At 35.7% G+C, this 27,769-nt stretch overlaps 2 protein-coding genes across 6 annotated transcripts in view; both read right to left on the bottom strand.

Annotated features, from left to right (window-relative positions):
- LOC143238020 (cell adhesion molecule Dscam1-like) overlaps positions 1 to 2,661 on the bottom strand; it is a 30,813-nt gene extending 28,152 nt beyond the window's left edge. For 2 of the 3 annotated variants that reach the window (XM_076477899.1, XM_076477901.1), the window contains exons 1-2: positions 2,495 to 2,651; positions 731 to 887 (exon numbers count right to left, since the gene is read on the bottom strand). In XM_076477899.1, coding sequence (XP_076334014.1) covers positions 731 to 887; positions 2,495 to 2,597 — 260 coding nt within the window. In that variant the 5' untranslated portion in view covers positions 2,598 to 2,651. Of the gene's footprint in view, positions 1 to 730; positions 888 to 2,494 lie in introns of all 3 variants that reach the window. The other variant, XM_076477900.1, reaches the window with a different exon arrangement.
- The window catches only part of LOC143238019 (cell adhesion molecule Dscam1-like), a 257,713-nt gene that overhangs the window by 184,918 nt on the left and 45,026 nt on the right, over positions 1 to 27,769 (bottom strand). For all 3 annotated transcript variants that reach the window (XM_076477896.1, XM_076477898.1, XM_076477897.1), the window contains exons 6-9: positions 26,213 to 26,482; positions 24,687 to 25,094; positions 23,899 to 24,060; positions 9,705 to 9,986 (exon numbers count right to left, since the gene is read on the bottom strand). In XM_076477896.1, coding sequence (XP_076334011.1) covers positions 9,705 to 9,986; positions 23,899 to 24,060; positions 24,687 to 25,094; positions 26,213 to 26,482 — 1,122 coding nt within the window. The remainder of the gene's footprint in view (positions 1 to 9,704; positions 9,987 to 23,898; positions 24,061 to 24,686; positions 25,095 to 26,212; positions 26,483 to 27,769) is intronic.

Here is a 27,769-nt window from a genome sequence, read left to right as displayed (position 1 = left end):
CCCTCCACTTAAGAGAATAATCCCACGTTCCATGCTTGTGTTTGGATGATTTACACCTTCTAAACATCGTCAACTTTATTTTGAAGACAATATTTGTTGTTTTCCTAACCCAAACCTGTCAAAGTATTCTACTTTTAATTGAATTTAGCTATGTGTTGATTAGACAACAGATTTCCTCTCTGTTACGAGGAGAAAACAGTTTTACAGGGTCAAAATTCAAAATTGGGCATTTTCTCATGATAAGACACAATCTTGAAGTGGAAAACTTAATAAAACTTTGAAAAGTTGAAGAAAGAGTAATTTTAAAATGATTTAGTGTTTTACAAACGCACATTAATACCGACAGAAATTCATAATTATATATTTAAGTCTATTTATATCGTCCGATCATGTCATGGTTCATGGATTCGTTTAATCAGTAACAAATTTGGCAACGTTAACTTAACACACTAAAGTTAGGAATAGGACTACACGCTTAGTGTACACTTAACCCGAGACGACATTTTTTTTATATCGTGTTATTTTATATTAAGTACGTTACGTTGAAGTTCTTCATAACAATGTCATCTAATATGGAAATAACAAGGTGGGGCAATTGCAATAGGTTATACCATTTTTAAAGCAGATATGAAGTGCAGTCCCAAAAGTGACATGGAAGTTAACCTCTGATGAAATTAATGTAATACTTTATATCTCATTCTAAGTATCCAAGATAAACAATTACCCTTACCTTCCGTTAGGTTTCAGTATGTAACTTCCATCACGTCCACCATCTTTGGTCCAGTAGATATCCATTGGAAGGTCGCCCGTGGCAAGACACGAGAGTTCCAGTTTGTTGCCAAGAGTGACCGAGTAAACTTGTTGTTGAACTTGAATTTGAGGTGGCGCTGTAAGGTGCCAAAAGAAAAAAAAAATAAGGTTTTTTGACTCATTCGATAGCGGGCAATGTTTTTTGTTTTCACTTTAACTTAAGTAGCATCGATTTTCGTAGTTCATCATGGTTTAGTTCAGTCAATTGGAAACTTTTAACTGGTTGTAGCTTTAAAGACGTCCCCCGCTAGTACAGCGGTAAGTCTAAGGATTTACAGCGCTAAAATCAGGGGTTCGATTCCCCTCGGTGGACTTGGCAGATAGCCCGATGTGGCTTTGATATTTTGATTATCACGAAAATGATTTCGTCACTTTTTTAAATCCCAGAACTTTTTTTAAAGACGAATTCCATCAGTATTTGTTTTGAGTGGTTATTCACATCGCGAATCATATCCTTACAAATTTAATTACTCAAAGGACAGAACTGTCAGCTCCATAATTTACCGATGTTAAACAAAGGTAGAAAGATTAAATGCCATTTCTCAACAGACACACATTTTTTATTGTTTATTTTACTCCTTTTCTGGAATACAAGAAAAAAAAAGAATTCTAAACGTTTCAACCTAAATGTTGATATATCGTTTATCAGTCAATATTGTATCATTAATCAAAACTAAAGCTAATTCTGTAACCTGACAAACTAGATGTGAAGTCTCAATATATAATTTCGGTGAGCACCATTTTTCAAATATATATATGTCCAACGTAACACTTGAACAAAAGGGCAATTAAAGCAGGACAATAAACTTAAACCCAGTAATGGCCAGTTCGCTATCTCTTTAAAATCTTGTATAAATCATCTATGTAGCACACAAACAAATTATTTTTAAATCGTAAGAGAGATATGAAATGGTTTTATAACGTTTCAAGTTTAGCAGCGACTGACAGCTTTTCTTTAAGGTTACATTATCAAAGAATCCCAAGTGGACGACCTTAAAGTGAACATTCCAAACATGTATGACAGCACAAGTCTCTCGCTGTCACTATTGAGAACTGAAGGGCAGTTGACGTCATGGTTAAAAACTGATCTACATTTTTGTAGTTCGTTATTATCCTAGTTAGTTTTTCCATTAATGTAAAATGTTAACATTTCTTATTTTGCTATTTTTGTCTTTGGGAGAAATAAGATTCTTTTTTACCACCTCCACTAACTGATACTACATTCAAACAAGTTTAGACTAGTTCCCAAGACTAACCAAGATAAAGTGTGTGTTGTAAACCTATGCTCATTTCTAATGCAGCGTAGTTCATCTTATTGACAGCTTTAACCCTAATTTTGGATAATTCAGAAAAATAAACATTAGTTTATTCAGTTGTATTCTAAATATACGATATAAATTAATTTAACACACACCCATATTCTGAAATAAATACTTCCACTTAATGAACAAAAATGTTTCTGATAATTACACGTAAGAATGCGACGTCAAGATGAAGCATTTCACTACAGCGAATATAAAATAGGCTTAGCAAAGTAGGGTTAAACTGATTTTGCACTCGTTGCTGGAAGACTAGCGTTATTTTAGTTCATCTAAGTGGGATTTTTTCCTATTTCTTCTCTTTTCTTCACCTTTTTCTGACACAATGATTTAAAAACATTGACTATTTAATCCAATTATATTACCATGAATATTCAAAGAGATAAGTTTGCTTAGATCTGCGCCGACGTTATTGCTGGCTTGACAAAGGTAAAAACCTCCGGTTCCCCTGGTGGCGTCTCTAATCATTAGGGATCCGTTGCTAAATATAACGTAATGATGACTATTATAAACTGGAACAAAGTTTTTGGAGAACTTCCTGAAAAAAATACAAACAACATTACACGCTCTGTTTATAGACAACACTCTCAGGAATATTATTTGCTTCTATTTGAACCTCACCCTATATCGTGAGAATTCCGAATTCGATTAAAAATGATAACGTAATAAAGCTATTTTGCACTAAGCTAGTATTTTAATGACCACGTTTAGTAATGCTTTAGTAATTTCCCAGTTACGCTAATTGTCGCTCGGCAGATTAAATTGTAATCACTCGTGAAAAAATTGTAATTTTTAAAAGTGAAACACAGAAGTCATAATTAAGTTATATTTCTCGTTGTCGGTTAGTTCTTTATTTTAATAATTTAAAAAGTCACATAACAATGCGTAAGGTAAATAAAAACAAGTAGATCAAAAACAGTGAATATAACCATGGGTAAACTAGCCAAACATTGAAGATGGTAAACTAACTAAACGGTGAAGATAACCAAGGATAAACTAGCCAAACATTGAAGATGGTAAACTAGTCAAACGGTGAAGACAACCAGGGTAAACTAACTAAACGGTGAAGATAACCAAGGATAAACTAGCCAAACACATTCTTAAGTATTAGAGTTACCACGGTTCCTTCCACGGTTAAATTGTTGTATACATACATACACATGAATCTATTCAATATATACAGAAGTGTCATAATGGAAACGATTCAGCATGGACAGGAGGTTAAGGCACTTGACTTGTAATCCGGGAGTCGCGGGTTCGAATCCCTGTCACACTAAACATGCTCGCCCTTTCAGCCGTGGGGGCTTTATAAAGTGACGGTCAATCCCATTATTCGTTGGTAAAAGAGCAGTCTAAGAGTTGGCGATGACTAGCTACTATCTCTCTTATCTTACACTGTTAAATTACGGACGGTTAGCGCAGATAGCCCTCGAGTGGCTTTGCGCGATATTAAAAAAACACAACAAATAAGCTATCTTCACTGCTTTACATTGCTGTTAGGGACGGAAAAACACTTATACAGGGGTTGAAACCGTTTCAAAAACATTCTGTATCATCTTTACTTCTTCATATTATCGTTACTGCAGAAAAGATACTTTTACAGGGGCTTAAACTGTTTCTAAAACATTCTATATTATCTTCACTGTTTCACATTATTGTTACACTCTTTATAGGAGCTTAAACTGTTTTGATTTGTTAATCCTAACACATAAATGGATGTGTTCAAACTTTTATATTTAGTATAATTATAAAAACATAAATGAAATCCTGTACTTTAAAGTCTGGTACAATGGATTTGTTTTCATATTTTGAAGTCTTTTGGTAATATAAAACAATTTGAGGATTCGAGCCACTCATTTTAATGTTTGCACATTACGTGAACATAAAAAAAAAACTAACCGAACTTTTGTCCTTATTTTTTCATAGGCGCTGCAATGTAGTGCTTTCTCTCCTATCAATTAGAAACTGTTGTCTCCAAGTTCAATGGATAATTGATAAGATCAGTGAAAGGGTTTATTTTAAAAGTAAAGAATAAACTGTATTTTCCGTTTTGTTTCTGTTTTTATTACTTTTGTCTTGTTTAGAATCAATGAAATGTTTCATTTTAAAATTTACATGATGTCATTAAACAGTATGGAATGTGTTAGGTCAAGGCTAACATTAGTAATATCATGGATTTATATACATGATTGTTTCAGGTTTTCCTTTTAATTAAAGTTCGCCAGAATAATACACACGTGATAATATCAATAGTTCAGAAAAGGTATATGAAAATTTAAACCATCAACCATCTAGGTAACATATTCAGAAGTCGTCAAAGTTACAAGTTGAGCCGTTGGTTTAGAGCAGGTTGTAAATGTAACTCTCTCGTTGTCATGGGAACGTCGTAACACGCTAGTAGGTCGTGAGATTGGGGGAAAATATGATCGTTCGTTTAAGGTAAGTTTTTTGCCTGGCGATAAAACAAATCACAGAATAAATATTGAACAGTTACTGATCAAAATCACACGAACGATTTCTGAAAGCAAAATATTAATAAGTAACAAGCATAAGTCAAGATTTTGTAAGTCTATCTCCTGTAGCGGGAAACATATATATATATATATACAGTGCTTTAAACGTTCTATTCTAGAACAACATTAGTATTGCCCGAGTAACATGGAAATTATAAGCCTCTGGGTGCAGAGAAATAGTTGACGGTCGACTTTATAGTTAAGGTTTATTTGAATAAAAGAGTTTGTTTGTATTTTAATTTCGCGCAAAGCTACACGAGGGCTATCTGCGCTAGCCGTCCCTAAGTTTGCAGTGTAAGACTAGAGGAAAGGCAGCAAGTAATCACCACCTACTGCCAACTCTTGGGTTACTCTTTTACCAACAAATAATGGGATTTATCGTCCCATTATAACGCCCCCATGGCTGAAAGGGTGAGCATGTTTGGTGTGAGGGAGATTCGAACCTGCGACCCTTGGATGACGAGTCGAATGCCTTAACCACCTGGCCATGCCGGGCCTGAATTAACACGTCAATTAAAAGTATGAAATAATGGAACATGCAGTTTAAACGTAACATAAGCTGGAAGTGCCAGCACTTCTAACGGGATTCAGAGAACTCAGTATTGATGAAGAATACCCGGATAATAACTAGTTGAAAGATTTATTCCACGTCCAATCAATAAAAATATCCTTTTATCTGAATGTCGTGCTTTGCTTCTCCTTGTGTTATCCCATGTTTTGAATAAGAATGAAGTAGGTAATATATTTCCATGAAAAGGGACGAAGCAAGGAGTAAATGGTGACGAAAACAACAAATAACCAAAGAACAAAAAAAAAAAAACATTTCACAAAAATCAACTGATATCAGTTCGAATCTCCGTCACACCAAACATGTTCGCTCTTTCAGCGTTGTGTGAGTTATAATGTTACAGTCAATCCCACTATTCGTTGGTAAAAGAGTTGTCCAAGAGTTGGGTTGGTGGTGATGACTCGCTACCTTCCCTCTAATCTTACACCGCTAAATTTGGGACGGCTAGCGCAGATAGCCCTCGTGTAGCTTTGTACGAATTTTAAAACCAAACAGACAACTGATATGGTTAGGTCCAAAGTACGACACCTGTGTTGATAAACTTTCTGCCTCACGGATATCACATTTGCATCTTTGTGTATTTAAAATATCACATAAATATACGTATTTTGAAACAAATATTATACTTAAGAGAAACCATGTGATGTTTCAAACTGTCGCCTATGATAGGCCTTCTGGTCGTCTGTCAATTTAACCCGTTAAGCCTGATAATTGTGACAAAAGTCACGTTAAACTTTTGATAATTTTCCCCACACCCTCTGAACTTGTCCATTTCAAGCTTAAAATGTATCTTTTTACTTGTTGCAAAAAAAAATTGATGTCTTCTCCGTGGTACGTAAATTACGTGTCTGGCACACTATTTTAACACATCTGTTATTTCAAAATCCTAATGGGTAAACTAAGAAAATAGTAAAAAAAAAAACATATCTACAGTCTAATGTGGTTATTATCACGTTGTTACGCATATTTCATTCTAGAACTTTGTGACGTTTCGACTATCAAACCGTAAATTTAACCCATTGTTTAAGATTATGCTACGTGAAAGATATAAGTCGTTAAAAAATAAATGAAAGATTAACTCTGTGGCTATCTCCTAAACATTTGTTGTAAAGAACTTATATAATTACACTACCTCATAATGATTACTTGAATTTGCCGCAAGTTTATATCACCAACTAATTATTATTTACACATGTTATTAAGTTTAATACTAATCAATGCAGTTTAACCATCATTAATACTAGGTATAATTAAGTGATATTTTCCGTAGAACTTGCACTGTTTTGGTATTTGAGTGAAAGTGGAGAATACCTGAAGCTTTCTTCCATGTAATAATTGGTTGTGGCGGACCGTCTGCTGAACAGTCAATGGTAACCATGGCTCCCAGAACAACTGACGTGTTTACTGGTTCCATCTTCACCGCGGTGGCGCTGTTTAGAATACAAATAAAGAATGATATTAGTTTAGATATTAGAAATCCACACTGTTTTTCTTGTTTATCTTCTATAGCTATGCTGTAAATAATCAAGACATGTGGCAGGTAAGCTGGATAGAAAGACCTCAATAGTATATCTATTCTGAGTACGGCCTGTAATCGCTTAAAGATATGGCGGATTTATCAGGAACGATAAGATCTGGTTTAGAATGGTCTATCAGAGAGCCCGAATGTTCTGCTTAATGGAGACGACAGTTGGTGACAAGTTTCAACGTCTTGAAATATTAGAGATGAAGACTTGGGTGGCGAGGTTTGTGAAGCGTTCTTCTATGAACATATATCCATATGCAGTGTTATACTCGTGGTCTCAGTTACATCAGAAGACTAAGAAGTTTCTTACATCGGAGATTACTCACGGATTAGCGATTCCTTCCGGTCAACATTGACCAACAGAAACGAGGAAGGGCACAGAAAGTGATAAAGATTCATACAAATCGAGCGCGTCTCAGAAAACTGAGAACTGACGAAGAAAAGCTGTCATACTCTATGGCTGTTTATCTGTCTCCAGTTTATCTTCGTGAATTTTTTTTTTCAGCACCACTTCTGAAAAAATCGACCCTGGGATTTATTGTGTCACTCAGGTGAAGTCGTGTACCAAGAAATACTCTTTTGTTATTGGAGATTAGCATCAAAAATATATTCGCCACGAAAATCTATATAACACGGCGTCAATTGGTCAGTTAATTTTGTCTTAGGGGCATAGACGATTGAATAACCTATTAATAGGTTGATGGTGTCCAGGCGTCTACAGCTACCGTACACCATCCACGTTCCTTCCAACACCAGAAAAGATCATACACACAATGCAGGTGGTCAGGACAGGGCAAGATGGGCATAGTATACGTGATAAGTAACGACAGTGTAGGCCCAGTCTTATTTTGAGTATGTTACATGATGTTCATAGTAATGGACGTAGTATACGTGATAAGCAACGACAGTGTAGGCCCAGTCTTATTTTGAGTATGTTACATGATGTTCATAGTAATGGACGTAGTATACGTGATAAGCAACGACAGTGTAGGCCCAGTCTTATTTTGAGTATGTTACATGATGTTCATAGTAATGGACGTAGTATACGTGATAAGCAACGACAGTGTAGGCCCAGTCTTATTTTGAGTATGTTACATGATGTTCATAGTGACATAACGTGACTTAGTCTTGGTGTAATGTGATTTGATATACATATAACGTGACTCTGTGTTGGTGTAATGTGATTTGGTACATATAACGTTACTTTGTGATGGTGAATTGCGATTTAGTACACATATAACGTGACCTTGAATTGGTGTAAGGTGATTTGGTATACACATAACGTGACTTTGTGCTGGTGTAATATGATTTGGTACACATATAACGTGACTTTGTGTTGGTGTAATGTGATTTGGTATACACATAACGTGACTTTGTGTTGGTGTAATGTGATTTGGTATACACATAACGTGACTTTGTGTTGGTGTAATGTGATTTGGTATACACATAACGTGACTTTGTGTTGGTGTAATGTGATTTGGTATACACATAACGTGACTTTGTGTTGGTGTAATGTGATTTGAAATACATATAACGTGACTTTTTGTTGGTGTAATGTAATTTGAAATACATATAACGTGACTTTTTGTTGGTGTAATGTAATTTGGTACACATATAACGTGACTTTTTATTGGGAATACGTGATTTGGTATACACATAACGTAACTTTGTGTCATATAACGTGACTTTGTATTGGTGTAATGTGATTTGGTACACATATAACGTTACTTTGTATGGATCTAAAACGCCTTTGCATTGGTATGACGTGACTGTATATATATATAAAATGGGTTTGTACAGTCATAACTTAGTATAAAGTTTTTGGTATAAATATAATATGATTATGTGTAAGTATAAGGTGTCATGATTAATATACCATGACTTCATATAGACATAACGTGACACTGTACAAGTAGAACGTGGCTTAGTATAGATATAAAGATAATTCCAAGCTGGAATAATACCCTTAAAATAAAATATTTTCATAACCCACAAGTTTTCGACACTTTGTTTTGTAAATATGGAATTACAAAGCTAATTATTCAACCACAATATTTGATGTTTTAATTCCATCCAGGTTAGGAGTTAAACTGGTCCGGAACGACGTTCTGCCTCTAGAGGATTTATGACAATAACGTTCCTGCTTTTCTGATTGGTGTAACATAGGATACAGTTGGGCCACAAAAGGCCAACTCTTTCAAAATACCAGTTTAACCAATGATTACACCTAACGAGTATATCGTTAAAAAAGGTGGACAGTTTGTGGATTAATATATCTCAGAACAGTTGGCATGGGTATTAACACTTTTACTGATAAGCAGAGAACAACGTTTGGACCTTCCTAGGTCATCTTCAGGTTTGTGGGTTAATGAAATCTTGTATTTGAACGTGATACTTCAGTCTGTAGGTTTATTTTTACATTACAAAAACCTTAAACTTGAATGTGGTACTTCATTCCGTAGACTTATTTTTACATTACAAAAACCTTAAACTTGAATGTGGTACTTCAGTCCGTAGGTTTATTTTTACATTACAAAAACCTTAAACTTGAATGTGGTACTTCAGTCCGTAGGTTTATTTTTACATTACAAAAACCTTATATTTAAACGTGGTACTTCATTACATAGGTTTATTTTCATGTTAAGAAAACTTTATATTTGAACGTGGTACTTCTATCCGTAGGCTTATTTTAAACTGACACCAAAATGACATTAATGTATTTGTTAAAGTGCTCATCCAATTCTAACATGGGCCATATTAGGCTATAGTTAACATCCATCGTTTACACACAATATTGAAAACTAAAAATAAACAATAAAAAATCACCCACCCTAATCTTTGAAGTGAAGTGTACTTTTATTCGTGTAACTCTAAATGTTTTAAAACTTGATCCTGAAGTCTCTGGCACGTAATATTACTACTAACACCCTAATTACCTTTTGTAAACAGTTACTGGTTGTAACACTTACTGTCGACACGTAACATAGCACTGTGATCAGCTGTCCCTCCATAATTGGAGATAACACAAGTGTAATTCCCGCCATGTTCGGGTTTAACATTATTCAAGGCTAAAATCGTAAACCTCTCGTGTTTCTGTACTGTAACTCCTTGATCTGCCGGCAGAGGGCGGTTATTTTTTAGCCACTTCATGACAAAAGGCTGGTCGCCATAAATGACGGAGCAGGTGAGGACTATTGTCGAACCTTCTTTGACACGTTCTGGTAGATCGAATGGAGTGATTTTGGGCGGAGCTAGAAGAAAGAATGAAATAAAATAAAACGAGTACAAACTTTTATATTTCTAGGAAAGAGAACTTTGGGAAATTAAAGGGTAAAAATGAATTGTTCACTGCTAACCTTTAGAAAACTTATAATACATATATATTAGAGTATATATATATCGTTTATCAAGGGTTTGTATTTACTGTTTGTAACGTGGTCCTTTCTTATAATTTTAACCCTTGCATAACTGTGTTAATTTTTCCACACCTACTGCTTTGCTCATTGAAATATCTTTTTAATTTATAGCATTCAATTTCGTTGTTTGTTTGGGATTGTTTAATTCATTTATATATATATATATATATACACACACAACTACTAGGCTGCACTCGGGTAGCGTGCTGAAATGCTAATCGGGAGGTCCAAGGTTTAAGCCCATGGTATTCGGTATGGGATGGTTGATGTTGCTGCTGGACTTTCTTTGGCTAGCAAATCAAAAATAAACAACCGCTTTTCTTGAACCTTGTGGTATATAAACTAGCTTTTGGACTAATAATACCAAGTGTTTTACCGCTTTAGAAATTAGTATCATAACTAAACATCACTTAATTAAAACTGGATTTAGTTATTTTTTTACGTTCATCAAGCAAGTTGATACTTTTCGAAGAATTTAGTGTAAACTTATAAGACAAACTTAGAGAAAGTATCAAATAACAAACATTCATTTGTTTACTAAAAATAACATAATTATCGTCTTAACGTAGTTTCATCGTAATTATTGAACTATACGTACACCGAAAGTATTAGAAAAGTATTCAAGATGGACGGCTCACACGCTATAATTACAGTTTTCTTATCGATATTATAACAGCTTTCTAGAATATTCTCGCAAACCATCATAAATTAGACTCTTAATTAATAGGAATTTTTATGTTCCCTTTACAACTAAATGTAATTAGAACTGATAGTAAATTAAAAGAGGTTCTGACCCCTTTTAACAGAGAACAATGAAGAATAATAGTCCGTGGTGGCTCAAATATAAGTCTGAGGGCTTATACGTTGAAAATCAGGTTTAAATACCAGCGGTGGATAAAATACAGGTAGTATATTGTGTAGTTTTCGTGTTAAAACAAACAAGCGAATAATAAATGGCGAGAATCTTTACATTGCATAGTTACAAGTAGCGCCCTCTGTCCTGGTAGAAAGGAAGCTCAATCGTATGTATGATTAATTTGTAATTGATTCATAAAATGTCATAGAAAAGGGACTTGTAAAGCTATCACGTAGGTTAGGAAATATATTATTAACTGGATAACGACTAACAGACTAAGAACAGTAAAGAAAAACCTAACGACATTTTAGAGGTTTTTTATAAAACAACCAATATAAAAAACAACTAAAGAAGAACTAGGTTTATCGATAAATATATTCTAAGTAAACTAGGTCTTTGCTGATTTTGTTTTGAGTCGGAATAGTGATAGTGAGAAGTAGGAACCCTAAAGATTTAGAAATTATCGATCAGTGTCTCATAAAACTTGTTACAATCGAAACATTTTGTTCATTCTGCCTTGGTGTTCAAGAAGGCGGAAAAACAAGAAGCCTTATCAGCTAAGCCTAAAAAAACACACAACAGGAACAAGCAAGTATAATGAACCGTTTACTGCTCGGAGACTAATGGAAGAAGACTGGAATTCTAAATCTTTGCGTAAAAAAGTTTGTTTTCTTTCTCAGTGACACGTTTTACTTTACAGATTATCAACTATTGTATTATTAATTCACTTTGAATTAAAAATATAAAAGAATACGGTGACCTAAAGCGGGAAAAGTGAAAACATCTAAATAAAGAATAATAATCAGAGATTGGAAGACGAAAGTACAAGGGACATAAAAGTCTCAAAAGCTATAATGTACGACAAAGCTACACAAAAGATTATCTGTGTTGTGTTCACCCGGTATTTAAACCCGTTTTTCATTTAGGGCCATAAGCCTTCAGATATATCACTGAGCCACTGGTAGAGCCATAAAAAACAACAACAGAAAACAAAACAAACAATTCATGTATGGAAGGTATTTGTCGGATGCCGCCTTATTTATTATAAACACACTTGATGTTTCATTTTTTTTTATTCTAGATTCTAGAACAAAATTTGCGTCACAATTAAACTAATGAAACATATGACAGAAAGTGTTTTTCTCTGAGATGAACGGCTAGTACTAACAACACACTTAGTTAGATAACACATTAATACAGACCGAAGTCATGTAATTTGTCGAACTAAAAGAAAAAAAGTTTAAAACATAAATAACTTGTTTGCTGTATGAACTTTCTTTTGTTGAAATTCGCCCAGAGATAATTGAAAGCTATTTGGGCTAACTGTCTGTAATCTGGAAGTAATAAAATAGAGAGAAGGCAGTTATTTAACGTAAAAGTCTTCTAATGTTGGGCTACTCTAACGATCGTGTGATAGCTTGTAACATTATAACGTCCCCACCGCTGAAAGGACAATCGTGGTCACTGATGGGTTTCGACGCACTCACGATCCAGGACCGGCAAGGCCAGGTGGTTATGGCGCTTGAGTCACAATCTAAGTGTTGCGGGTTCGAATTCCCTTCACACCAAACGTGCTCGTCCCTCCGTCCGTGGGGGCGTTATAATGTAACGATCAATTCCACTATTCGTTGGTTTGAGTGGCCCAAGAGTTGGCGATGGGTGGTGACTAATAGCTGCCTTCCCTCTAGAGACGGCTAGCTCATATAGCCTTCGAGTAATTTTGCGAGAAAGTCAAAATAAACAAACAAACAAACAACAAATCCACGATCCACAGATTCGGAAATTACCAGGCTTTGTAATGTGAAACCAACATTCCAGTTAGTTTCTACTCTTAGTTGTTTTTTCAATAAACAGCAAAAACTATTTGGAACTCACAGACGGACAACACGGAACACTGTAATGAATGGCTATCATCTACTTCTTGTTAAATGGAAAGAAGGCATTTACTTATTGTATAGCTATGAACTCTAGTTACGAACCCCGATGGCTTTAGACAAGGTTTGTTCGTTGTAAAGCAAAGCCAAAATTTTGACGTTGTGAGGCCGTAAACACTACCGCTATCCTCACGGGAGGACTTTAGGTAATGTAACTACATTCTGAAAGTAGTTCGTTTTAATGTACAGCTTGAATGAACTGTTTCTCATATATATAAATATGAATATAGTTTTATCTATTATTATTATTATATGTTTAAACACACACATATATATTATAAATCACATAGAGTAATTATAAAACAACTTTTTGCTTTCCATACTCATTTCACCTCAATAAATATCTTGTAGTTTTTATAATTTGCTTGTGAAACTACTTTTTGTGAGTGTTTTAGACTTGTTTTCGCGCAGTAATACATTTTAACAGTGCATGACCTCTGTATCTCTTAGTACTGAAACCTGATCATGTTAACCCAGCGATATTGGGTTTCCTTGAGTTACATAAGCACCAAGTAAAAAAACTCAAACTATTTCAGAAGGTCTAAAATTCCACGCTAGAAGGCCGAGTGTGTAGCCTGGCGATTATCGTACCCTGATTGCGAATAAGATGATTTATGGTTCGTGTCCCTTTACTGCTAACGAAAACAAAATCCCACGATTCGTTTTCAAGCAAAAGTAGCCCCAAGAGTTATCAGCGAGTGTTGCAAGTGAATTGCCTTTCCCATACTTTGTCGATTCAAAATGAGGGACGGCTATATCCAGATGCAACTTTTGGCAACACTTGGGAAACAAAATAATGGTTGTTTCTTTCGATAAGTTTTTTTTTTTTTCAAATTTTGGCAAGGATTAACCATGTGTAATTTCACTAAAACTTGCTAAAAAAATTCCGAACAACATAAAGATAACTCGCGCTTGCCCCCAATAAAAAGTTAGGTTAACCCACACAAGAAACTACATGGAATTCTCTCTGAAATTAATTTTAAAAACCGAAGATTTAATGACAATTATCTCTACCCTTTACTTCAATTCCCGATAGATTTACAAACGCCAATAATAACATATTTTGTATGAGGTTTGTTTTGTATATTTTTTTAATTGTGTACGATCTCGGGCCCGGCATGGCCAAGCGTGTTAAGGCGTTCGACTCGTAATCCGAGGATCGCGAGTTCGAATCCCGGTCGCATCAAACATGCTCGCCCTTTCAGCCGTGGGGCGTTATTGTTACGATCAATTCCATTATTCGTTGGTAAAAGAGTAGCCCAAACGTTGGCGGTGGGTGGTGATGAGTAGCTGCCTTCCCTCTAGTCTTACACTCCTAAATTAGGGACGGCTAGCACAGATAGCCCTCAAGTAGCTATGCGCGAAATTCAAAACAAACCAAATCCGTACAATCTTATTATTAAATCAATACTTAGAAATATTTTTGTTTATAGAAAACAAACATTCGTTTTTCTCCTCTGTGATTCTAAACTTTCTAATATCTGAAACAGAACAATCTCTGTCTATTTTCACATATTTGTTGAGGAAAGACCGTAGCACTGTCGAAACAAAATCATCAACGAACGTAATTCACTGGTTGTTTTTCTGGTACATACATTCTTACAATAACGTCACAAACCAAGTGGGTTAAGGCGTTTGATTCGTAATCCGAGGGTCATGGGTTCGAATCCTCGTCGCACCAAAACATTCTCGCTCTTTCAGCCGTGAGAGAGTTATAACGTGACGATGAATCCCACTATTCGTTGATAAAAGAGTAGCCTAAGAGTCTGCGGTAGGTGGTGATGACTAACTGCCTTCCCTCTAGTGTTATACTGCTAAATTAGAGACGGCTAGCGCAGATAGCCCACGAGTAGCTTTGCGCGAAATTCAAAAACAAACAAACAAATAAACAAACGTCACAAATAAATTGGCGCGAACTCTTCTATAACCTTTTCCTGTCACATTATCTAATGGATTAAACTAAAGGTTTAAGAAAGAGTTAAAATTTATTTAAAGTAACTTCAATTTTCTGCAGATGTCATTATGTTAATTAGTCATCAAACTGTTCGAAAAAAAACATTTTTTTTTGTGGGGGGCACGATAAAATTCATTGAAAGCAAAATTTAACTTTTCTCTAACAGATCTCCCCAGTGAGGGGTGTTAAAATGACTTATCACATTTACGAAAAAACAAAACTATGTGAACGCATTTGGCTTTTTGAGACTTAGTAGCATATAGATGACACTTAGATTTCAAATAATTAATATCGAACGCTACAGACTTGGATTCATTCAGGATGTAAGCCATTTTGGAAAGCGTAAAGAACCAGAACCAGAAAAAAAAGAAATAATATCTGTGATTAACCGTCACACTTTAGTTATTAGTCTACATATTAGGATCGCTTAATGATTTTACAAGGCAGGGTCTCCTCAGCAGCACCATTCTCCTCGGTTTTCTTGGTTTTATTAACTAATGACTTAATAATGAACTGGTTAATGGAAAGCTAAATTCATCTTAATCTCCTTTCATCTCATACGACCTGTATAATTACATTGGAGGCCCAGCATGGCCACGTGGTTAGGGCGCTCGACTCGTAATCTGAGGCTCGAGGGCTCGAATCCCCGTCAAACTAAACATGCTAGTCCTTTCAGACATAGGGGTTATAAGTGACGGTCAATCCCACTATTCGTTGGTAAACGAGTAGTTCAAGAGTTGGCGGTGGATGGTGATGACTAGCTAGCTGCCTTTCCTCTAGTGTTACACTGATTAAGTAGGGACGGCTAACACAGATAACCCTCATGTAGCTTTGGGCGAAATTTTAAAAAAACAAACACAACGGAAACTTGTTTTTTTGTTTTGAATTTCGGGCAAAGCTACACGCGCCCCCGCTAATACAGCGGTAAGTCTACGGATTTACAACGCTAAAATCAGGGGTTCGATTCCCCTCGGTGGGATCAGCAGATAGCCCGATGTGGTTTGGCTATAAGAAAACATACACACACAAAGCTACTCGTGGGCTATCTGCGCTAGCCGATTTAGCAGTGTAAGACTAGAGGGAAGGCAGCTAGTCATCACCACCCACCGCAGACTCTTGGGCTACTCTTTTACCAACGAATAGTGGGATTGACCGTCACATTATAACGCCCCAACGGCTGAAAGGGCGAGAAAGTTTGGTGTGACGGGGTTTCGCACCCGCGACCCTCAGATTACGAGTCAAGTGTCTTAATCACGTGGCCATACTGGGCACAAAAAGAAAATGGAATTCAGTATTAATGATATATGAACGTCAATCAGTAATATTAAACGATGAAAGAGTTTGTTTGTTAAGCCCAAAGTTACTCAATGGGCTATCTATACTCTGCCCACCACGGGTATCGAAACCTGGTTTCTAGCGTTGTAAGTTTGCAGACATTCCGCTGTGCTGCTAGAGGGAGGGGTGGCAAAGAAGAAGGAACCACAGGTAGAAAACGCATTGAGGAAATTTAACGAAACATTTTTATTTATCCGATTATGAGGCAATGAAACCTGTATTAATTACGTATGACCGTTTGGTAGTTTAATCAAAGGAAGGACTGACTGCATTAATTGTAGCTATCTCACGAGTACACGGATTATATAGCAGATTATAGTTAGAACTCCAAAAGGTAAAGGAAGGATTAAATTCATCTGTAATTAAAAGAATAGTGAACGTCAATACGTTACCGGCAACACTACTATTTCCCTCATATACTGTGTGGTTAGGCTGCTTGTTGACAATAAGAAAAACATTTGGAATAATGATTGTTTCTTGTCAAAAACAAAGCTGTTTATACTCTGCCCATATCAGGTTTTAGTAAATCGTACCAACATTGCAGGATAGCTTGATGTAGCAAAGCTACACAATGTTACTACGTGCATTTTCTCCAACGCAGGAATTCTAACTCCGGATTTTTGCACTTCATGCGGAATAGGATTAAACTTATACTAAATAGATGGCCAACTCAGAGAACTCCAGGGGTTAAGTATAACTATCCACGATTTTCAACTACTGGCCAGAGACATTACAGCCAATCAGCATAAACCACCGCCTACACAGCTACTATTGACAGAATAACCGTAGTACTTCATACTTTTATAATCCGTCCACTGCTGAAAGTACGAAACGTGTTCGACAGCACTTTTAATAAGAGGTCGAAACTTTGGTTCTGATGGTCCATGGTTCGTGTTCGGTTGTTACAAGATGGTACCTTGCAAAGGTCATATCCCATTATTCGCACTTGGAATATTCGTTAACCACTTGGAAACCATGTTCATCCCAGGGTGAAAAATCTTAAAACAGTTGCATACAGTGGTAAAATGTTTATAATTTTTTATTTCAAATTGGTTTATTTTTTTATTACAGAACTGTACAAAAGTGTTAGAACAAAGTCGAAAATTAGATTTTAGACTACATTCAAAGAACAATGGAAGGTAAATCACAGACGATACATCAACATTGTATTAATCTTCATATTTAGTACAACAGAAACTCAGTGGAAGTTCTTGAGTTCAGCAAACAGTTACTATTTTGTGTGCCCCCTTTTGTTTTAATAACTATAGACTGACTTTCAGGCATTGTTTTAACATATTTAATCAAAGTGATATATGGAATTTTAATCCAAATGTCTTTAGTACGCTCCATAAAGTTTATTTGGAAGTAACTTTTAATTTGTCAGGTTTTTGATCTATCAAATCCCAGATCTGTTCAATTGGGTTGAATGACTCCAATAGCTTTTTTATTAGCTAAGTAATTTCTGCATAAGCTGGATTAGTGTTTAGGGTCATTATCTTCTTGGTAGAAGAATCCTTTATAAATAATACACAAACCATTTGGTATACCATGACGGATCAGTATCTGTCACTTGGTTCAAGGTCAGTGACAGTCGTCCTTCTGTCCGGAAGGCTACATAAATAAAGATACTTAACATCAGTATCACTGGGTTTAGGTGTTCTGGCTCCTTCTTTCCTATTTTCCAACTTACGTGTCTCGGTGTCACGATCCAGGGTCTACTTGACAGTATTTGGGGAGCATTTCAAGTCGGCACCAATTTGTCGGAGAGTCCAACCAACATCGCGTAAAATTGTTATGTGAACATTCTGTTCTACTGACAATTCTCTACACTTCTTAGGCTGTGACATGACAACAAAACTAAATATATATAGTGTTAAACACTGTTTTTATCAATGTTTGTTTCTGGAGTGCTATCAAATTCATTTATTCTAACATATACCTGTACCATATGCTAACTTTCTATATAATTAAAACACTGCATGGGCTTACCATGACAGTTATTTCAGAGCCTAAATTTGATCAGTATGTTTATTCAAGCAGAACTGTTATGACACACTTGGTACAAGTGTAAGGGAAGTCTAATGAATGATAGGTATTCTCACCCTGACTCACTCAACTGTTAATCAGTGAAGCATTGCTATACTATTAAAATTTGCATTCTGTAATGACAAGAAAGAATTAGCCACATTAAATTATTTTCCAGACTTAATGCTGTAGCACAGTATTGTATATTACGGAATAGTGTTGCACAAATTAAAAAGTGTTTGTTTTTAATTTCTCCCAAAGCTACACGAAGTCTATCTGCCCTAGCCGTTCCTAACTTAGCAGTGTAAGACTAAAGAGAAGGCAACTAGTCATCACCACTCATCGTAAACTCTTTGGTTATTCTTTTACCAATGAATAGTGAGACTGACCGTCACATATAACACCCCCACGACTGAAAGGGAGAGCATATTTAGTATAATGGGTACTCGAACTCGCGACCCTCACTAGGTAAAGACAATACGGGTATAGTTTTAAATGTCTGTAGTTTGATAAATGGTCAGTTCTGTGCTGGACTGTATAAAGTCAGGATGAAGAAAGCTATTTACATCCAGTAGCATCTGCAACAACTATATCACTAATACAAAGTCAATGACCAACCGTGGTAAACGACTGACCATGAGCAAGGTCAATGGTCACAGGTCACTCAGTCTTGATCTGTCACAACGAAGGTAATCGTGTAACATAAAACTTGAGTGATGTGACAAAGTCAATGTTTTCGAATGACGTTTGTAAAACATTGGTCATCGTAAAACAACCTTTATGTGTTATTTTATTACGTTTTAAGTTTAGAAACATACAACAAACACAAACGATACATTACATAGATCACTGTTATTAGTTGAGAAGAATCAATATTAATAAAAAATCTAACACATAAACTTGTTTTCATTTCTGACGAATACAATCCAGCTTATACGTGTATTACAAAGTTTATGTAACCCACTGGTAGCCTTAATCCATAACCTGGTCTGTAAGTACTAAAGGGATTCGTTAACTTGTTATTTGTTGTTGTTGTTGTTTTACTATCAAAGGAGTGGGATTTTATTTATTTTTCCCCTCGTATTAAAACCTCAAACTTAATCCTAACAAACGTATTTAATGTCCAGAAACCGACAGGCAGAGCTGATAGGTTAGGAGGATAAAAGGAAGTACTTTAATACTTGAATACTCCAACAGTTAGTTTGTTTGATGAATTTAAAAATCTGTCTGCACTAACTGTCCCCAATTTAGAACTAATAGAATAGAAAGAAGGAAACTGATAAACATCACCAATTACCAGCTGTTGAGTTACTCTAACCGAATGATAGGATTGATCATTATACTACAACAACCGTTCGGTTGAAAGGGCGAGCATGTTCGGCGATGGGATTCTATTTCGATCCACTCAGATTGCGAGTCTATCACGCAAATCCACCAGGCCAAGCCAGGATCCAGTGGTCAGAAGGGTCAATGTTCAATTTCTCGAAATGCCGACGAACACAACACGCCACACTTTCGGTAGAGAGCATGTAATAAAAGTAAGATTGAAACCCAATATTCGGTTCAGGATGGTCATTTAGACTTTAGGCGCTGTTGGTTCTTTTTCCGCCTTCTAGCCAGCTGTTCAAAGCTAGAAACGGATATATCAAATCTTTCGAGTTCATTACTAGATCGCTTGATACACAAGTTGCATAAGATGCCAGTGGAGTTGAAAATGCCACATCAACTAACGAGTATTGCATAGTCAACTGTGTATTTCCTTTTCTTTCACAACCTATGTTACTGCGCAATTAAATGGACAGACTTGTAATACGCTGCGCATTTTGAGCTGTCAATTTCAGGTTTCCTCGTGTATTTCACGCGACGTGAGAATCTCTGTTCGTTGCCTGGTTATTTTTACGGCGCGTCTTCTTCTTTCTTAATTTGTTTGGAGTAACCATGTTACCACCATATCTACTTGGAGTAATAAAAACAAAACATGCTCTTAGATAGTCAGTGCATTGAAAGTTACAAGTAGCGAATTAAATTCTTACATAATATATTAAAACTTAGGCCCGAAGCGTGTTCTTGACTTTGCTGATAATTGAGATGTGTTATTTATATGTTTAAACCCGAAATGTATTAATATCAGACAAAAATAACTTTTGTTTTCCTTACAATTTTCCGTCCTCATGTTTGAAAGAACAGCAATAACTTTTACACACAGATCTCAAAATAGTTTCTTTGTTTGTTTTGAATTTCGCGCAAAGTTCCATGAGGACTATCTGCGCTTGCCGTCCCTAATTTAGAAGCGTAAGACTAGAGGGAAGGTAGCCAGTCATCACCACCCACCGCCAACTTTTGGACAGTTCTTTTATCTACGAAAAGTGGGATTGACCGACACATTATAACGCCCCCACGGCTGAAAGAGCGAGCATGTTTGGTGCAACGGGGTTTCGAACTCGCGACCCTCAGATTACGAGTCGAGTGCCTTAACCACCTGACCATGCTGGGCCCTCCTAAGATTGTTTTTATTTTACAGGTTCAAAGTTCTGGTGTCTTAGAGTAAAGCTTAAAGGTATATATCGTTTAAAATAGAGAGTTTGCTGGGCCCGGCATGGCCAAGCATGTTAAGGCGTGCGACTCGTAATCTAAAAGTCGCGGGTTTGCATCCCCGTCGCGCTAAACATGCTTGCCCCTTTCAGCCGTGGGGGTGTTATAATGTTACGGTCAATCCAACTATTCGTTGGTAAAAGAGTAGCCCAAGAGTTGACGGTGGGTGGTGATGACTAGCTGCCTTCCCTCTAGTCTTACACTGCTAAATTAAGGACGGATAGCGCAGATAGCCCTCGTGTAATTTTGCGTGGATTTCAAAAATAGACAAACAAACAAACATACCTTTTAACTTAAGAAAAAATAATGTTTAAGAGCAATGAAATGTTTAAAATTAAAAAAAACAAACCATATTTCTTAATTTCTCGTTCGCACCAAAAACAGACATCTCCTAGAAAATGAAGAAACGATAAAAAAAAAGAAATCTAAGGGAAAATGAAAAGCTATAATGTTCGATTCATACACAGCACCTGCAGACTTTCTGGTGTATGAAACAAACATCTCGTCTTCAAAAAGCAATATTCATCTTACAGAGACATTAGTATCGTATTGGAGTTAAGCTTTTATTTGACAGTCACAAACAACCTCAATATCTTTGATGCTTAAACTAAACGTTCATCGATCGCTGAATAAATACATTAGAAGAGAAAAATTGATACCTTAATACCTAGTTATTGAGAAATTATGTTTTACGCTACGAATTTATCACAATATATATATATTATATTATATAATCGGTAGATGCAGCACAGGTAGCCATTTTGCATCTTTATGCTAAAACAAACTAAACAGGAATGTTTTAAAAGACGTTTTAAACTGATTGCAAAATTGCGTGTTAAATCTAAACCCGCATCTCAATCATATTGATGGAAATGAAAGCAAATTACTAACAATTTGAAAATTCTATTTCAATATTAATCAATAGTTACTGATAAACATTATTTTTTACTGAAATTAATGTATTATCTAAATTAATTATGATCTACAGACGGGGATTCGTCACTGAATCGACCCTACACTTCTAATACAGATACCTATACTACTGCGATACATTTTGAGTTTCTCACATCGCAAGTTGTACCATTGTTTCCGTCTTCTATGTTCGAAGATTTATTTATGTCAAATATTACATTACATTACATTACATTACATTACATTACATTACATTACATTACATTACATTACATTACATTACATTACATTACATTACATTATTATATTATATTATATTATATTATATTATATTATATTATATTATATTATATTATATTATATTATATTATATTATATTATATTATATTATATTATATTCCTTTAAAATATAGTTGTTCTTTTGTCTTTAGCTTAAAGGTACACAGTGAGCTATCCTCTGGAGATATCTGATCTCTGCTTTCAGCATTATGAGCCCAGGAGTTTACCTCTGAGCTAAAGGAGACCCAGCATGTAATCTGAGGGTCACCGGTTCTAATCCCCATCACACCAAACATTCTCACCCTTTCAGTCGCGGAGGCATTATAATGTTTCGGCCAATTCCACTATTCGTTGTGCATATGTTGATATGGTTTGTACACATATATACATGTGAGTATGTGTTCGTGTATGTTTAACGTCTCCTACCCATTGCGAGCCTCTCTCCATACTTAAGCCTAATTTGCCTCTTTTCAAACTCAAGATTTTTTTTAAACTTTGTTATACTGAAACCTTAAATACGTACGTCGTTTACGAGTCTGTGTTTTCAACAACTTTTGGCTGAAAAAATACCATCTTTGGATTTTGAAGGTTTTTTTTTAATACTTACCTGGTTTGGCACTTTACAAGGTTCGGTACGTATAAAATGCACTTTAATTTCGATTATGAAGAACAGAAAACATCAACTTCCATTCTTCTCGTGTAATGTTGTTGTGTTAAAATATAAGTTACTTAAGAATAGGCCCGACATGGCCAGGTGGTTAAGGCGTTCGACTCGTAATCCGAGGGAGAAGACGGGTTCGAATCCCCGTAACACCAAACATGCTCGTTGTTTCAGTCGTGGGGGCGTTATAATGTGAAGGTCAATCCTACTGTTCGTTGGTAAAAGAGTAGCCTAAAAGTTGGCAGTGGATGGTGATTACTAGCTGCCTTCCATTTAATCTTACACTGCAGAATTAGGGACAGCTAGCGCAGATAGCTCTCGTGTAGCTTTGTGCGAAATTCAAAAGAAACCAAGTCAAAACTGAGCTAAAGGAAGGCAATTCTTCCAAGAAAGTAGTTCCTAATCCTCCTATAATTTTGGAGTTGCAGAATTATATCACACGGTTCTCGGCCTTAGGTTCATTTTATTTTTTAAGATGTTTTTAACACAAATTAACTAATCAGTCAGATAACTTACAACATAAAAAAATCGTTTTAAACAGACTTAGTCTGAACGTTTCCCAATATCGTTATCTTTATAAATGTTTCATTTACAACAATGTTATTTTTCTCTACATTTCATTCTTACATATGTGTGTTGTACAGGAAGGTTTGACTCTCGCAGCGTGACCACTTCTCTTGGTTGTATAATGCACTATGAAGCTGAGATTTCTAGGTTCGAGTCCCGTTACATGTTGCACAGACAGGCTTCGTATCGCTTTATGTAAAATCCAATAATCAAACAAATATGTGCTCACTTTTTTCTTTTGTTAGGTCGTTCCCCAGACATCAGTATGTCTACGGACTTGCACCGCTAGAAACAGGTTTTGATTTCCCTGGTAGGTAAAGCATATATAGCCCATTGTGTATCTTTTTGCTTAACCTAAAATCAAACAAACAGTTCTTTTGGACATAACAAAAAAGACTCGTTTTTTTAAGGCTCTAAATAACCCTATCGGTAATTTCAAATACATTTGATAAAAATATGAAATGAACATTCAACTTGATGACAATCTAAAATTTATACTTCAAATACCAATATCTTTTTCTTTTTACATTATAGTTTTAGTTTTTTATCAATTGTTTTCGCAATCTAAACGCATAAGTAGAAGAAACATGAAAACACAATGAGCCGAAAATTAATAATTAGTTCTCACTTACTTATCACATTAACATGTACAGTTTGGTAGTCAGAAGCGCCCTCTATGTTTCGTGCCGTACATTTGTATTTTCCTTGGTCTGAATCTTTCGCCACCTGGTTGATAATTAAGGTACCATTGGGAAAGACCAGTTGTCTACTAGTAACGGGCAGTTGTAATCCATCTGAAAGGTAAAACTGTCTATAATAATCCATGATACTTTGTCATCTCAATCTGACTTAAAATTGTCTTCATAAACAAAATATATCTCATTGTCACAGATAAGAGCGGAAATTAAATTAATTATAAAAAATAGTAACTTTGATACAAAAAGTGCCTTGAATGTGCAAAAATTAAGAGCTCGAGGGATGAATTGCAGTAGTTATCTTGAAAACCCATGTAAGGTCTTAATGAAAGTTTATTATTGGTATGAGGACCTAATATGCGATAAACATATTCTATCTCTAGAAGAACAGTGCATTTAACGATCGTCAATAGTTTTGTTTTCTTTACATACTGTGTAAATACTGTTGGCTGTATTCATAGCCTTAACTGGTTAGTGTTCAAATTGGTGAAGAACAGTGGGTAGTGAAATCCATACACTATAATGTATCGTTTAAGCACCGAATTTTTTAAATCTAGTGAAACTGCACAAAGGTCTAGGAAATGAAACGTGAATCATGACTATATGTACATACAGAACTGTCTCAAAACACAATATACTTAATAACTATGTAGAAAGAAAGATTTATTAGTGCAAATGTAATTTTTATTTGATTTAAATTATAATCTAAAGACGTCATGACTTACTCTTTTCCCATGTTATACTGTGAATGGGGTAACCAGACACTGGACACTTTATGGTCAATTGGTGCCCCTCCACCACAGAGACGTTGACCATAGGACGAATAAATGGCGAACCGTACACGTCAAGTCTGTTGGAATGGGTCACTGAGCCCATGGGGTTCGTTGCTGTACACTGATATAGACCACCATCTTGGGTTCGAACGTTACTGATGTTAAGATAACTAAATATAATCCCGTTGTTTCTATAGCTATTGTCCTTCTTGAAGTGTCCGAGCTTTGGAAGTGGCTGTGATTCAACTTCCCACGTTACTTCCGGTGGTGGGTGACCGGAAGCTGTACAAAGCATGGAAACCGTAGCTCCAGGATAGACCTTCCTATCTGGAAACGTCTGGTGCAAAACTGGAGGAACATCTATTCAAGTATATCCATGTTTGTTTTACTTTATGTTTGTGGAAAACACATTTTAACAGATATTTCTTTAGTGTTTTTTTAACAATCAAGATTGGTGGAAGAAGGAAATTACGTTTCGTTAAAGGTTAAAAATTACATTCCCCCCTCTAACCCCAATGGCTTATAACATTGAAAAATCGTGTTTTGATACACGTAGTGGGCATTACATAAATAGTCCAATGCATAACTTCGCGATTAACAACAAATAAAAACAAAGAAAATTTTCGAATATTTCGAGAAATTCTCTGTCAACGAATGTTAACACATAATAAAGAAATACATTTACTAGTCACAGGGCGTGTACAGTCTGTGAGATTATGCAGGACAGTAATGCTGTATACCTTTAATATATATATAATATCACTGGTAAGATTAAGAGTTCAATCACAGTATAACTCATATACTGACAACTCGTTTCATTATCAACCGAAAAAACAATAATGTCGAAAATTGTATTGGTAACCAAAAAGGTATAATATTATAGTATTAGAATGCATTTGGCGTTTTTTTTCTTCTAATGCTTGACTTTCCTTATATGATTTTCTTCAAGTGTATGTCAGTACAGCCTTTAATGGGTTAAGTTACTGTTCATAACCACTGGAGCCCATATTGAGTTTATTCCAAGGTTCTGCTTGTTAAAACAGCGAATATGCAGAACCTATTAAAATCATTTTATGAAATCATTCGTATTCCATATAATATACTTACAGGGGCCGATCATTAATTACAGGTAATTAACTGGAATATTCTATGTCTTTAAGAATGGCCTAACTAAAGAAGTTACGAACCCACAAGTAGGCTGACGTATAAACTGTTTAGTAAAACATTTCAATTAGACAATAGTCTTGACTCCTGTTGTTAATTCTAGGGTTAAAGAAGGAGTAGAGATGGTTTAAATTTGAAACACACATAATACACATTAGTAAACGTTATCATTGAAATAAAAACAATAAGCTGTAGCTTAAATCCAAATTATGGTATTGGTTCAGTTATTTAATCAGGGCCTAAATATTTACAATTTAAAACACACAAGCGGTTAAGAAAACACGAAATTACGTTTTTTTTTATCACCAACTTACCACCAATTACGAGTTGAGCAGTAGCTTGTTGGCTGTCTCCAGAACTGTAAACAAAGCACTGGTACATCCCTTGGTCTCCTTTCTGGACAGAACCTATATGTAGCACGTCCTTCCCTCGGAGAGTAACTCTCTCATTTGTTACCAGGGGGCGAAAGTTCTTTGTCCAGACAATCGAGTCGATTGGATGTCCTGATATGCTACAAGTGAGTGTTACTACCCCCCCACTCAGCACTACTAAAGAATGGGGCTCAATCCGAACTTGTAAAGGCACTGAAAGTACAAAGCAGAAAGTGGGATATTATTGGGATTACGGCCGAATATATCGTTAACTATTGCCTTACGAGTGTTAAATCAATATTTCTGTCATGGTGCAGATAGGATATGTACAGTAATTTAAGTCATGAAATATAAAAACAATATGATTGTTATCTTTCATATTTTTATTTTGTTCAGTAACCAAATTCGACTGCTCAAAATTCGATCCTTATTAGAACTCACATAATTATTAACCTTCAAACTCAAGTCGTGTTAATTACTCTTAATTTGGAGAATTTGTTTCACGTCAACGAATTTTATGTAATACCGAAATCCCCTTTTAAACAATCCCTGCTTTTACGTTAACCTGTATCCAGATAACTAATGTGTTCTAAATGTGTCTATAGTTCAACAATAATATAGACAGTTACCTAACAGGGCAACTACTTTACTTCCCGCTATAACCGGAAACGCAATTTAAAATACCCGTGATATGATATTAAGTCATGCACAGTCAACGACAAATAAACTTAACATTCCGAAGACTGTTTAATCTCCAAGTCTAAGTTCAAGGTAGGTCTAGTTCACCCTACGCTTAGATCAACGTGTGTTATTGGGTTATACCAGTTTAGGAGAATTTAATTGCACATCACTATACCTAAACGAAGAAACACTTGAATTTATTTACTACATCTGCTATTGTGCTTCTGTATAACGTGACGAAGAAAATGATGTCCAATGATACTTTTTCACCACTTCACCTATCCGGTGTATAGATTTTTTATCACAGTGACTACAAAGCACGTTCACTACAACAATATATGTAACAATATTCACGAACAGAATCCACTTCATAAGACAATGGTTCTAAACAGACTGAAATCAAATCAGTTTTTTTTTTTCAGCTTTGACATTGTTCAGAACCCCGTGGAGGTAAAACGACCAACTCGAAAAGTTTCAAAGCGCCCACTATAATGTATATGAATCACGTAATTTAAGCAGTTCAAAGGCAGCCCTCAATACCCATGAATCTTTGGTGATAAAAACAAGACCCTTAGTGACAACACTATAACTGCTGAATGTTAACTCATCACGACCCTTTACCAAGTGGTTAGGGGGCGATCGACTCCTAATATGAGTGTCATGGATTCGAATCCCCGTCAAACCAAACATGGTCGCCCTTTCAACCGTGGGGGCGTTATAATTTACGGTCAATCCCACTATTCGTTGGAAAAAGAGTGGCCCAAGAGATAGTGGTGAGTGGTGATGACTAGCTGACTTCCCTTTATCCTTTACAGTGCT

The sequence above is a fragment of the Tachypleus tridentatus genome, chromosome 13 (assembly GCF_004210375.1).
Source record: "Tachypleus tridentatus isolate NWPU-2018 chromosome 13, ASM421037v1, whole genome shotgun sequence".
Lineage (NCBI taxonomy): Eukaryota > Metazoa > Arthropoda > Merostomata > Xiphosura > Limulidae > Tachypleus > Tachypleus tridentatus.
Note: the sequence above shows the minus strand (reverse complement) of the source record. Positions and strands in the feature narration are given on the sequence as shown.